The sequence below is a fragment of the Triticum urartu genome, chromosome 3A (assembly GCF_056163025.1).
Source record: "Triticum urartu cultivar PI428250 chromosome 3A, HENAU_Tu73, whole genome shotgun sequence".
Lineage (NCBI taxonomy): Eukaryota > Viridiplantae > Streptophyta > Magnoliopsida > Poales > Poaceae > Triticum > Triticum urartu.
In genome coordinates, this window is record NC_141875.1 from 33947468 (window position 1) to 33961838 (window position 14371).

General features: G+C 46.1%; 1 protein-coding gene and 1 pseudogene across 1 annotated transcript; one reads left to right on the forward strand and one right to left on the reverse strand.

Annotated features, from left to right (window-relative positions):
- Nucleotides 1-441: 441 nt before the first annotated feature.
- Nucleotides 442-2222, forward strand: LOC125547782 (berberine bridge enzyme-like Cyn d 4). The gene has a single exon (XM_048711557.2). The coding sequence runs from the start codon at nt 469-471 to the stop codon at nt 2017-2019; it is 1551 nt and encodes a 516-aa protein (XP_048567514.2). The 5' UTR covers nt 442-468; the 3' UTR covers nt 2020-2222.
- A 9475-nt stretch (nt 2223-11697) lies between these two features.
- On the reverse strand, nt 11698-14036 carry LOC147978214 (uncharacterized; annotated as a pseudogene).
- Between the last annotated feature and the right edge of the window lie 335 nt (nt 14037-14371).

The following is a 14371-nucleotide window of genomic DNA, read 5'->3' on the forward strand; positions in this document are numbered from 1 at the left end:
CGGTGGCTGCAATGACACATCTTCCCGGTCCTAGGCAGGAGGCCATTTGTACCTAATCGGATGTGGGCGAAATTCGAGGAGTTCGCGCGCGTCGACTGTTAGGCGACATGATCGCATGCTGCTAACCATCTCCGCCGGGCGCGTTCCTGGAGGTGCGTTCTAGCGACTGGCCGTTCCTGCTCGGTACAAATGTTTATTTGTTTTTTGCGGGATGCTCGGTATAAATTTTGAAGTGCTTGACAGATCCGACGACTCTAGTTCTGCTCAACCTGTGGGTTCGGTTCCCATCGCCCTCTTGTTTGACGTGCCCTAGATCAATCACTCACCGCACGTCGGTCACCATCTTAAGAGTTGACCACGACATTAATATGTACAGAGCTGCCAGCTGGAGAGCAATCTAGGGCTATATGTAGAGCTCGATACCATGCAAGGTGAGCACTCCATCCAAGAAGAAAAAATAAACAAGCAATGGCCTCGTCTCGGAGCTTAGCTCTTGCGCTCCTCTTCGGCCTCCTCTCTTGCTACGCATCCGTCGTCCCTTCCCTAGCTTCCTCCCACGGCTTCCTCCAATGCCTCTCCGCAGCCATACCCAAGCCTCTGCTGCACACCCAGAGCTCGCCATCGTTTACGTCGGTCCTGGTGTCCTCCATCCGGAACCCCAGGTTGTTCACGCCTAGCACGGTGCGGCCGCTCTGCATCGTCACAGCGATCAACGCCTCCCACGTCCAGGCCGCCGTTGTCTGCGGCCGCCGGCACGACGTGCGCATCCGCGTGCGCAGCGGCGGGCACGACTACGAGGGCCTCTCGTTCCGGTCCGAGCGGCCCGAGGTGTTCGCGGTGGTCGACCTTGCCAACCTCCGCTCCGTGCGCGTCAATGGGAAGGCGGCCACCGCGACGGTGGAGTCCGGCGCCACGGTCGGGGAGCTCTACTACGCCATCTCCAAGGTGAGCGACAGGCTGGCCTTCCCGGCGGGGCTGTGCCCGACGATCGGTCTGGGCGGCCATCTCAGCGGCGGCGGGTTCGGCATGCTGCTGCGCAAGTACGGCGTGGCCGCCGACCACGTGCTGGACGCCACGCTGGTCGACGCCAACGGGAAGCTCATGGACAAGCAGGCCATGGGGAGGGACGTCTTCTGGGCCCTCCGCGGCGGCGGCGGCGAGAGCTTCGGCATCGTGCTGTCGTGGAAGGTGAAGCTCGTGGCCGTCCCGCCCAAGCTGACCATGTTCCGCGTCCCGAGGTCCGTCGACGAGGGCGCCGTCGACATGCTAACGAAATGGCAAGAAATCGCGCCGGCTCTCCCGGAAGACCTCTTCATAAGGGTGGTCGTGTCGAAGCAGGTGGCCGAGTTCCAGTCCATGTACCTGGGCACCTGCGACACGCTGCTGCCATTGATGCGCGGCCGCTTCCCAGAGCTCCGCCTGAACCGGGCGCACTGCAGGGAGATGACGTGGATCCAGTCCGTGCCATACATCTACCTGGACAGCACCGCCACCGTGGAGGACATCCTCAACCGGACCACCTCCATGGACACCTTCAACAAGGCCACCTCCGACTTCGTCCACCGGGCCATCGCCAGGGACGTGTGGGTGAAGATCTTCGCCTGGCTCGTCAAGCCCGACGCCGGGATCATGATCATGGACCCCTACGGCGGTCAGATCGGCAGCCTCCCGGAGTCGGCGACGCCGTTCCCGCACCGTGCCGGCGTGCTCTACAACATCCAGTACATGAACTTCTGGTCCGCCGACACCGACGGGTCGGCGCAGACCAGGTGGCTCAAGGACTTCTACGCCTTCATGGCGCCCTACGTGAGCAAGAACCCCAGGGAGGCGTACGTGAACTACAGGGACCTCGACCTCGGCAGGAACGTCGTTGTGGGCAACGTCACCAGCTACACGGCCGCTAAGGTTTGGGGCGACAAGTACTACAAGGGCAACTTCAAGAGGCTCGCCATGGCCAAGGGCAAGGTGGATCCTCACGACTACTTCAGGAACGAGCAGAGCATCCCACCACTACACTAGTGGCGACAAATTAACTAAGTGATCGATCAACATAGGGTGCTGCACTCAAACTTGTATCTTGATATTAATTTGGATGGCCGCAGTGGCTACTCTAGCTCTTTCTAGTACATTGCATTTCAAGCATATGTATTTGTCGAAAATGTATTCGTTGAAAAAGTTTGGTTCCCCAAGTTTGAAAAAAGTTTCTGGTTCTGCTTAAATTTGACTCAAATTCCTGCAGCCACCAGAATATATTTTTGACCGAGTGCCGTGGTATTTAGGACCGTTGGTGGACCATATAAGCTCGTTTAGGGACCTTAAACGAGCACTTTCTGAGTTTGAGGACCAAACTGCACAAACCACCCAAGATAAAATGACTGCTCGGCCAAGCTTCACAAAAGTTCCCGATTCTGCTCGACAAAAATTCGGCACTGCTCGATATGAAGAAAAACCGGTTAAAAAAAGGCAACTATTAGCTTAAAAAATGAGTAACCCATTTTTGACAGGTTAAAATAATATATTATTGTAAAACATTTGTTTGCTGATTTTTAAATCCATTAAGTTTTAGAAATGTCCATGAATTTGAGAAAAATGTACATGTATAAAAAATAAATGAAAAACAAGAAAAACGGAAAATGAAAAGCAGTGTGTAGCTGGTACTATGTCAAAAGTTTACTAGTCCAACTGTTTATATTCTCCACATATTCAAAAATGTTCATCACTTATTTAGAAAAATGTCCACACTGTATCTAAAATTGCTCGTATATTTAAAAAATTCGTTACATCCTTCAAAAAATGTGAATGGTGTGATAAGCAAAACAAGAAGGGAGACGTGCAAAAAAATAGGGCAGGCGATGCATACCTGTCTGGGTCAAAAATCTAAGATACTCTCTGGTCGTGTATCCTCTGCGGTCATCAATATACGACAGTAGGGGCCTTTGTGATGAAAAAAACAGGTGCAAAACGTGAGTCACAACACTTAAGTGGTCAGATACAAAATTACCTACGAAGCCAAGGGCCTTGGTGTAAAAAATCAAGGCCAACCAAGGACTCTGGTGAGCGCCATATTACAGTTTTGGTGCTCAACCGATGTCACATGCGCCGCATGTGACTGCAAAATAGAGAAAACCGATGGCTGGCTGGTTTAAATGGCCCGTGTGACCAAACTGCACCCACAACACAAGTTTTATGAAGGGGTTTTCCGGTTTGCAAGTATCATAACTGAAGTGCGCCCGCAAGGTAAGTTCTTAGACCGCTAGTACCATTTACTTATCATGATCAGTGGCAGGGGTGGACCCAAAACAAAAATGACCCGGGGTCCCATCTCTATCACATATATGTCGATGTCATGTAATTATATAGATAAAAGTAACAGACTTATAACAATACAATATACCAAGAATACAATATAACGTTGAATATGCTTACCAGAGATCTAAAATAAAGAGTTTCACTTGAAATATTAGTTGATAGCAGGAAATTGAACGTTGAAGAAGAACCAAAGTGTCCAGATTATGGATAAAGTATAACCGATGACAAGAAAATGCAACACTAGATCTTGATTGCCTACAAATCAAAAGAAGCAAAACCACTTAGAAAAATATTAATTACAGTTGTGCAATAATAAGTCTGATAAACCAAGGGATAGACAACATGTTTTATTGTCTCCATTTTTTGAGAGAGCTCACAAATATTACTTAAACCAGAGGAGCGATCATCTTGCTCGGACACAATAATGTAAAGATGAAGGTGATGTCTAAGGTCCCTGAGTTCTCCATCATCAAAATATTTTGGATAAAATTTAGCAAGACTCATCTAATGCACTATGTTGAAATCACGAAATAATTCATTTGGGCTCAAAGTCGCCGAGTGAACAAGCAGTTCAGAATTTTTCTCCGTGAAGCTATTATCAAATTCTTGAAGCAACCAATCAATAACATCATTAGAGCAATCCACTTAAGAATAAGTACAAGGTTGAGAAGGCCCATTGGCCAAATATTTCCTTCTTACCAAATCTTGCTAATTTGGATGGTACTCATCAATGCTTCTCCTTTTACCTCGATCAATTTTTTTTCCTTCCCAATTGATCTCTTCTTCAGCTTGAAATGAATTCCTTGTATTATTGGCAGAACTCCATATCTGGAGGCATTATTTTGTCCATGTGGTGATGGCGGAGCGGGACATTAATCCTGTTCATGCGGTGAGGAATTACTTTGTCCATCTAATGGTGGCGGGAAAGAGACATCATTCTGATTATGTTCGTATGACAGACCAACATTTTCATCTTGCATTGAGGTTCTCCTCTTTTTTAGAAACCTTTCAATAAACCGAGCTTCACCTGAAATTTGTAATTTATTCAAACAATTAAAATTTGCAAGGAAGAAAAGAACTATGAATCATGTGTACACACAGAATACTTGAATTGCAATTGCACGGTTGTAACATAAAAATTATTTGATATTGTGCTGCCGTCCTAGAGTGTTGCAATATTGGTCTCCACTCGGTGCGAAATTATTTAAAATAGTCGAATTACCCAATACAATCAAAATCTCTAGTCTTATTCAGTAGCCCTAATTCCCTAGGGTTAGAGAAAAAAAAGAAATAATTAGAACCGGATATGCAAGAGGCTGAGGCAGACCACATTGGGTTTGGGGACTGATGCAGCGTACCTGTTCCTTCTTTTCTCCACTGATTCGACGACTCACCGTGATATGGCGATAGGCGGCGAGTACGGCGTACGGGGGGATACGGACGAAAGCCAAAGGTCAACGGCACAAAGCGCAGCGTGGAGCGGACGAATAGGAAAGCACGTATGGATCTATTGATTGATCGATCCACTGCGCGCATTAGACAGGTTGGGCTGGGCCTTCGTCACGCGCTGGGCTGCACTTGAGTTGTGCTGGGTGGAGCCTTGTACGGGTGTCCCTCTAGAAAAATTAGGGGTGTCCCAGGGTACGTGGGCTCTATAGGTATAACGTAACACATTTTTTACCCGGTGTCCTGTGCTACCTGCTGGCACAACATGGGCTCGCCCCTGATCAGTGGTTATAAAAAAGAGCTAATATCACCGGAAGTCATAGAACTTGCGCTTGATGTTCAGTTTAGTGCTAAAACTTTAAAAATACGGAATTGTGGTCATCCAACTTGTCCCCGCGTGCAAACGGTCACATCATCCATATCTAGATGCATATTATGCTTACGTGGCATGCCAACGTTGCCATGGCCTCTGTCAGTGACCGGTTATGGCTTTTCTGTTACTATTTTTAGCTCTTTGTGAGTCTTTTTTGTTCTTTGTTCGAGACATGAAGACTTGTGTTGAACCTGTTGCTCATTAATAATTATGGTTGTATGCATCGTTCTGTTGCAGAGGCAGGGGATAACCCCCTTTTCAAAAAAAAATCAAAAGATATACTGCTTACTGTATGAAATTTGAAGGCTCTGGCTTTTATATTGCAAGCAAGAGGCCGATGACGCACGTACACACGTCGCCTAAGCTTATCCGGCCTGCCCGATTCAAACATGTTAGAGCCGCGAGATAGCCAGTCATCCAAGATCGGCCTCATCATAAAAGCTAGCTACAAGCCCGGGCATCAAGACGGAACCTAGTGAGGTCGAAACAATTACTTTCCATCCATCCACCATGATTTCATAGGCGTCGTCTCTGCCTCGGAAGCTCGTGGTGGCGGCCGCTCTTCTTGCGCTGTCTGTGGCCATCGTGGCGTCGCGTGCGCCGGAGAAGCAGAGCAGGTGCTACAAGCGTCTATTCAGCTTCGGTGACTCTCTGATCGACACCGGCAACTACATCGCCCACTTCTCCGCCACACCGGGTCCCGTGGTGGAGTTACCATCCCGGTGTTTCCATCACCTACGTCGACTACTATGGCGAGGTGCTCAGCCTTGTCACCAAGCCGGCGGAGAATGTTTTCGGCGTCGAGACGGTGCTTGACGCGTGCTACCCCGTCTTGATCCCCGGTCGCGCGGGGGCGGTGGAGTGCTCGGACCCGTCGAGGTATTTGTCGTGGGATGGGCTGCACTTGATGGAGGCGGCGTACAAGATCATGGCCCGTGGGATGCTTGACGGCCCGTTTGCCGCGCCGGCCATCATGTCCACACGCCAGCACAACTGATAGACCTTTGTTGCCCGCCAGAGATGCTAAACCTACGGATGATTTTGTTATAAAATTGGTTTTATATGGTGAGGTGGTGGCTTTTGGTTGGTACAGGCCTGTGAGGTGGTTGATAGGCTTAGCCTTTGTCTTAATCCAGTCCTGAATTCAAAGATGACAATAAAAATACATGTACAATGAGTTATCTCTTAGTGTTGTCTCTTAACTAACCAACCCATTGCATCAATTGGCGTAGAGACTAACTGCAATCTGTAAGGTAAGCGAACTATTTGAAATATAAGATGGAGGTTAACTGAATTATTTTAAAGTTGTTTCTTGCGAATGGTCCAATTGGCGCAAAAATCAATGGCAACCTAGAAGCTAAACGAATTACTCCCATGGTCTAGGTGTATAAGTCACCTTACGAAACCAAATAATCCCAAAACATTTAGGTGCGGTGCATTAACTCTCACCTCATTTCTTTTTTTTTGACATAAATAAAGGAATCAACCAATAAGAAATGCGGGTGTATATGCTTTCAATGACTTGAGACTACCAAACACGACATGCAGTGCTGAGTTCATTGCATGTGATGCTATTAATTAGCAAATAAACATTAAGTTCTCGCTTTTTCCTTCGCCTTGGTCGCATTGCAACCTAAGTTGGCTTATGCACCTGGACGGAGGGAGTATAAGAAGGAAGTTAAGTAAACTATTTCAAGGATGTTTGTTGTGAATAGTTTCCTAGTGATTATGTCCGTACAACATCAAGGGATGATCCAGAATGATGGTTGGCCTTTGGCCCCGGCCAAGTTGGTCCTGTTGCGCTAGCCGGGCCCGCACGTGTGCCTGTCTGGGTTTGGCGAGTGACAGGTTGTCCGAAAGGGCCATCCGGATGATGCTTGCGATGACCGGATAGACGTCTACCAACCGCAAGGCACGCGCGCCCGCTCGCCATCAACCGCGTTGCTTATCACGCTTGAGCCAGCCATCCGGCTCGCCGGGTTTGCTTCGTGAGAGTTATTCTGGGGATGGTGCCTGCATCTTGCAAAGGAAGATTTTTTTTCTCAACTGTTAGTAAATGATTTTGTTCATACCTCATTTATATTTCCCCAACAATGGCCATTACGCATAGCTTTCTTTTGCGATTTGTTCCCGATGAAGTGGGACTCTTTTTTTTTGCGAATAGATGAAGTGGGACTCTGTTCGTGAATGATTTTATCGGGTACACAAGGTCCGGTAAATATTCCGTATTTTCTGTCCTGACAAATCCCCGAGAAGCCCAAAAACACTAGAAAAGATAAATTGGCCTTTGGCTCTAAAGATAAACACTCGAGCTTGTGGTCAAAATCAGGAGGACCTGCCCGTAATACGTTGCCCTCTTGGTCGGACTCCGAAAATCCGTGGCTTCGATTGAACGGAATGTAAGAAAATTGGTTGGGTTTTGGCAGGGGTATTGTGGAAATTTGGTGAGAATCTATAGCTCGGAATACCAAATGCTACGATCCCAGTACTATATTGACCCCATCACCATTTTTCTAGCAACAAATTAATAACTACAAGTGGATCTCAAGGAAGAAGAGAGATTACGGACATAGGAGAGGAAAAAGATGCACAGAGTACCCAAGTCAAGTTCTCGGCAGAAGCCGCCATTCCTTTTCAAGCCAGCCTTCCTATGTGGAAATCTATCGTATTTGTAGCGGCAGCCCTATCTCTTGATCAAGCCAAGGCCGGGATTGGTGACCCACTCTCCAGCACAAGCGTGGATGTTGTGTAGGTCGTTGACATCCTGCCTGTAGGTACACTACTCATTCTAACTTGAAGCAGAGACCTTGGCATTGGGAACGAATATAAAGTCGTTCTTGTTGCCGAGCAAGTTGTTTCCCCTCGTTCCCCGGTGCCTCCTTTTCCTAAACATATCATTGATGCACGTGCAGTTAAGCAAGCTCATTCGACAGTGGTTGCACACACAATAAACTGAATGCATGTACACATTACAAATACAACAGTAGTGCAACTAAAATATGCGCTTCATATATGCCGGAACTTTATATAGGCACACACACCTCAAGAGAACTGCAAAAGGAGCTAGCTTGAATTAATGTATCTATGATAGATCCTATGGATCGAGGTAGGCTAGATCTTTCCGGTAACCTACCTTCCTTGGGTGCAGATGAGCTCGATCCAGCTCCTGCCATGGAGGTGTGGTGACGGCGGCGCTGTGGACAGAGATGGCGGCGGTGGTGTGCTTCCCGTGAGCATTGCGATTGCCCTAGATCGGAAGGGGATATCGGTGGGGAGTCTGGCGGCACGGTGAACCTCGTACCGTGCGCCCCGGCCCCCACCTCTTTATATATCGCAGGTCACAGGGGCCCACCAACCATAGAACGGTTGGGCGCCCCCGATCAGGGCGCGAATAGCTCAGGGCCCGAAGGGCCGTTGAGCCCACTCGGTGGAGAGATCAACCTAACATTCTCCCCCTTGATCTCAACTTTTACTTTTAAGCTTATACTTTCTAGTTTATTTGTTTCATCACATATTGGTACATAGAGCATGTTTCATCGTTACAGCTTAATTGCCGTTAGAATCATACAGCTACAACATACGTTATGACCAGAAGCAAATTCGGTTCCTTTTGGGCCTATCCAGGAATCATAAGGCTTTCCCTTAAACCCATGCGCGGCTATGAGTTCCTTGAACACATTGGGTGGTAAGCCTTTCGTTAGCGGATCCGCAAGCATATCCTTTGTCCTTATATGCTCGAGACTTATAGTTTGATCCTGGATTTTATCTTTCACAACATAATACCTTATCTCTATTGTTTTGGCAGCATTACTCGACTTGTTGTTGTGAGCGTAAAATACTGTGGGTTGGTTGTCACAGTACATCTTTAGTGGCTTGTGAATACAATCTACCACTTTCAAGTCGGGTACAAATTTCTTTAGCCATATCACCTACCCCGTGGCTTCGAAGCATGCTATGAATTCTGCATACATCGTGGATGATGCAACTATTGACTGTTTGGAGCTTTTCCACGAAATAGCTCCCCCAGCGAGAGTGAAGACGTATCCTGACGTGGATTTTCTATCTTCTCTGTCCCCCGCAAAATCTGTGTCTCAATACCCTTTTATCTCTAGAGATTCACTTCTCCTGTATATTAGCATGTAGTCCTTCGTGCCTTGCGCATAACGCAATGCTTTCTTTACCATCTTCCAGTGCTCCATACCTGGATTCTCTTGATATCGACCGAGTACCCCGGTGATAAAGCTAAGTCAGGGCGAGTGCACACTTGTGCATACTATAAGCTGCCAACTGCCGAAGCATATGGTACTGCTTTCATTTGATCGATCTCGTATTGGTTCTTGGGACATTGGAATTTTCCAAAACTATCGCCCTTGACTATAGGAGCAGGCGTGGCTTTACTCGCATGCATATTATACTTTTTAAGAACCTTTTTTAAATATGCTTTATGCGATAGTCCTAAGACTCCACTGTTCCTATCTCGGTGAATTTCTATGCCCAAAACATATGATGCTTCACCAAGATCTGTTATGTCAAAATTTGAGGATAAGTATTTCTTTGTTTCTTGTAGTAGACTAACATCACTACTAGCAAGCAGGATATCATCCACATACAAGATTAGGAAAATATATTTTCCATTTTTAAACTTTGCATAAATGCAATTATCCCCAATATTTTCTTTAAATCCAAAACTTTTAATCGTTTGATTAAACTTTAGATACCACTGCCGAGAGGCTTGTCTTAATCCATAAATGGATTTCTTCAGGCGGCATCCCATATTTTCCTTGCCTTCCATGATAAAACCCTTAGGCTATTTCATGTAGACATTTTCTTTTAAATCACCATTCAGAAATGCCGTCTTAACATCCATTTGATGTAATTCTAAATCAAAATGAGCAACTAATGCCATTATGATTCTGAAGGAATCCTTACATGAGACTGGAGAAAATGTCTCATTGTAATCTATCCCTTCTCTTTGTGTAAATCCTTTTGCCACGAGTCGTGCTTTATACTTTTCTATATTCCCTTTAGAGTCATACTTAATTTTGTAGACCCATTTACAGCCTACTGTTTGGCTTCTTTAGGAATTTTCTCTAAGTCCCAAACATCTTTGGAACTCATCGATTTCATCTCGTCTTCCATTGCCTTCATCCACATCGATGAATGAGGGCTTCTCATGGCTTCTTCATATGAGGTGGGATCTTTTTTCCATATGAACCGTTTCTGTGTTATAAACTTTAAAGTCAGTAGAAATAGCTGACTTTCTTGGTCTTGTAGACCTTCTTAGGGCCTTATTTTCTGGCACGTTCTGTGCCTCAACTTCTGGCACTTCTTCTAAAATTTGCTATTGCACCTCCCTTTCATGCTCAACAATGGGTTCAGTCGGCTCCTGACGGACAGGTTCCGGGTGTACCCCCAAGGTTGTCATGGGTGGAGTTGCAACTGGTAGTGAGAAAAATGGCTCCTGAATCATCGGATTAGGTGCATGCACCCCCTCATCATTTCGTCCTCAAAGAAGACTGCATGTCTTGTTTCTACAAACTTTGTATATCTGTCTAGGCAGTAGAAACGAAAACCTTTTGATCTGTCTGGATAGCCAATGAAGTGGCAACTAACTGTTTTGGGATCTAACTTTGCAATGTTTGGATTAAACATTTTGGCCTCAGCAGGGCACCCCCACACCCTGAAGTGTTGTAGGGAGGGTACCCTTCCTGTCCATAGCTCGTACGGTGTTTTGGGCACCGACTTGCTTGGTACTCTATTGAGAATGTGAATGGAGGTTTTAAGCGCCTCCATCCATAATCCCAATGGCAAGTTGGAATAACTCATCATGCTGCGCACCATATCCATAAGTGTACGGTTGCGCCTTTTAGCTACTCCATTTTGCTGAGGTTCACCCAGCATTGAATACTGGGCAACTATGCCAGTCTCCTGTAAGAACTTTGCAAAAGGTCTAGGGACTTGGCCATATGGAGTGTGCCGACCGTAGTACTCTCCCCCACGGTCGGGCCTTACTATCTTTATTCTTTTATCATGCTGATTTTCAACTTCAGCTTTGAATATTTTAAATTTATCCAATGCTTCAGATCTTTCTTTGATTGGATAAATATAACCATAGCGAGAGTAATCATCTGTGAATGTTATGAACGAGTCATATCCATCCACACTTTTCACCGGAAATGGTCCACAAATGTCGGTGTGGATGATTTCTAGTGTGCTTGAGCTATGGATTGCACCTTTTTTGATTTGTTTTATATACTTTCCTTCAATGCAATCTACACATTGTTCTAAGTCTGAGAATTCTAACTGTGGAAGAATTTCACTTTTGACTAATCTTTCTATTCTCCCCTTCGAAATATGGCCCAAGCGACAGTGCCATAATTTCGATGAGTCGAATGTTCTCTTTCTTTTCTTTTGTTCTTTATTCGACGCGGAAACATGTTCATTCACATTGCATACGGAATGCACTTTTTCACGAAGTGATAACAAATAAAGCTCATCGTGTAGTAAAGCATTACCAACATAAGCAATATTATACCAGATGGCACACTTGCCATGTCCAAAATAACACTCATAATTTTCTTTGTCCAAACATGAAACGCTAATTAAGTTTCTATTACATGAAGGAACATAAAGAACATCTCTAAGTAGAAGCTTGAATCCATCAGCTAACTCCAAGGAGATGTCGCCGACAACTTCAACTTCTGCTTTTATTCCATTGGCTACTTCAATGCCTCCTTCTCTTCTTAGCGTAGTCCGGGTCGAATGGAATCCCTGTAAACAATTTGCAACATGAACAGTTGCCCCTGAGTCAATCCACCAAGTAGATTCCGAAAACTGTGTGTACAAGGATTCATTTACTAAGGAAACAATGTTGTTACCTTGCTTTGCCATTAAGGACTTCAGCCAAACAGGGCAGTCTTTCTTGTAATGCCCGGTCTGCTTACAGTGGAGACAAGTGTCTTTGTCCACTGGGAAAGACTGTTGCTGACGCTGATGCTGATAGGGAGCTTTTCCTTGTGGCTTTGAAGGAGAACTTTTGTTGTTTTGACTGTAGTTTTTTTTTCTTATGATCCTTCACATAGTTGAGTGTTCCACCATGTGAAGCTTTTAGTCTGTCCTCTTCTTGGACACACATAGCAATTGTCTTTTCTATGTCCCATGTTCCAGGTGACATATTATAATTCACAACAAAAGTTTCAAACTCCTTTGGCAGTGAAGCCATGACAAGGTGGACCAGGAGCTTTGGTTTGATCTCCAGATCCTCATCCATAGGCTTTAACTTTGCTGCCATATTGCTCATCCTCAAGATGTGCTCTCTTATTCCACCACCTGTGTACTGTTCCGTCACAAGTTGTTTTAACACCTGAGTGGCATATATCTTTGAAGAGCCAGTGAACTGGCTCTTTATCTTTGTCAGCAACTCAGCTGCTGAAGTGCACTCTGCAACGGAGCCCACAATGTTGCTCTCAATGGTATTCTTTATAAAGGCCATGCATTTTTTATTTGCATTGACCCACTTTTGGTTGGCTATGATGTAGGACATCTCCAAAGGAGCATAATCCCCTTTCCTTTTAGCCCATGCAGCATCATCCTCAGTAGTCCTCTTACTGGCTCTGTAGGTCTGACCGACTGTGGTTCTTCCAGAACCCAGTCCAGATCAGCACAAACAAATGCCAGTTCAACTTTCTTCCTCCACTCAGTGTGGTTGTCACCTCTGAGTGTCGGAACTTCTTTTAGGCAACTCATCAAGTGAAAGCCTCCTAAAATCACAATTTAAGTGACATCAATATAACAATCATATGCATTAATCTAACGTTGGTCAAATTAAACATATAATTGTCTATGCAAATAAATCTATATTACCGTTGGGAAAAATATTAGAAATAAATGCACCTTTAATTTCAATAATAAAATATGGTCATGTTATTAACAACGTTGGTCATAAGAATAACATAAACATATTTATTCTAATTATAACTTTAACATGCTCTTTTAATACATCTCTCTAAACTTTTATTTTCAAGAAAAAGAGCAATATTAATTCTGTCCACAGCGGAAAAACATGAATAAAATCATGAACTTTTTATTATTTGCAGAAATTTTTTTTGATCAAATGAAAAAATTCATGAACTTATTTAATAAAAATTCATGAACAATTCTTTTTCTGGAAATTTTCTTTTTATATTTCCAAAGACTTTTATACCTTTCTATATTTTCTAAACAATAAATTTCGCTGGAAATATGTATTGCATAGAAAACAAAAAACAAGACTTTTGAATCTGCCCAAAACTGGACAGAAAACATTAAAAGGAAAAAGCCTCAAACAGCCGTTGCCCCGCGGGCCTACTCGGCTCGCCGCGCCGCGCTAGCCGGCCCAGCCGCTCTGTCTTTCGGCCTAGTCCGCGGTCACTTTCGGCCCAAAAGGCCAGTGGGAGACTAGGGTTTTCATCTGGACCGTCCATCACGATCGACGGTTGTCCGCTGATTTCGCTGGAACAAAACAGAGAGTCCGATCCCAGTCCAACCCTAGCGCCCCCACTCTCTACTCGATCTGTTTCTCTGCTCGCTCAGTCTCTCCCGACGGCGGAGGAAACAAGGCTCGGCCACCGGCCGTCCAGCCCGGCCGCCGGCGACGGGGGCTAGAGCCACCGCGCCGCGCCAGCGCCTCCTTTCCGTTCCCCTTTCCTTTTCTCCACCTACTATGGCAGAAAGGACCAGGCCCGGCTGCGCCCACTCTCCCTACGCCGTTCGCGTCGTCCACCGGCCGGTCCTGCCGCCGGCGACGGGGAGCCGCGCCTCTCTTCCTTCCCCGCAGGGAGGTTTCGGCCGACGTCGCGCTAGCGACGGCGAGTTCATGCCGCCGCGGCCACCCGGTCCTCTTTCCCCTTCCCGTTTTTGTCTTCTCCATCTCCACTCCAACAGAGGGAGAGAGAGATTTACTCCGACGGCGTCGTTGCCTCCCCTTCGCCAGTGGCGCGTTTCCCTTAGCGGAAGCGCGCCGCTGTCGAACGGCGTGGCTGTGGTGCCAACTTTGAGCTTTTACTTTGCCCCGTGAGGGGTGGTACCTTCATCCGACGCCTCGGCTTGCCGATGCGCGTCGAGATCGAGAGGGTCGGCGCGGCCTTACGGCGACACTCTTTGCCGGCGAGGCCTGAGGCCCTCTCCGGTGGTCTTTGCCCTGTTCTAGGGTTCTTTTGGGGAGAGGGATTTCTTTTTTTGTCTATTTTTTGTTTCTTTGTACCG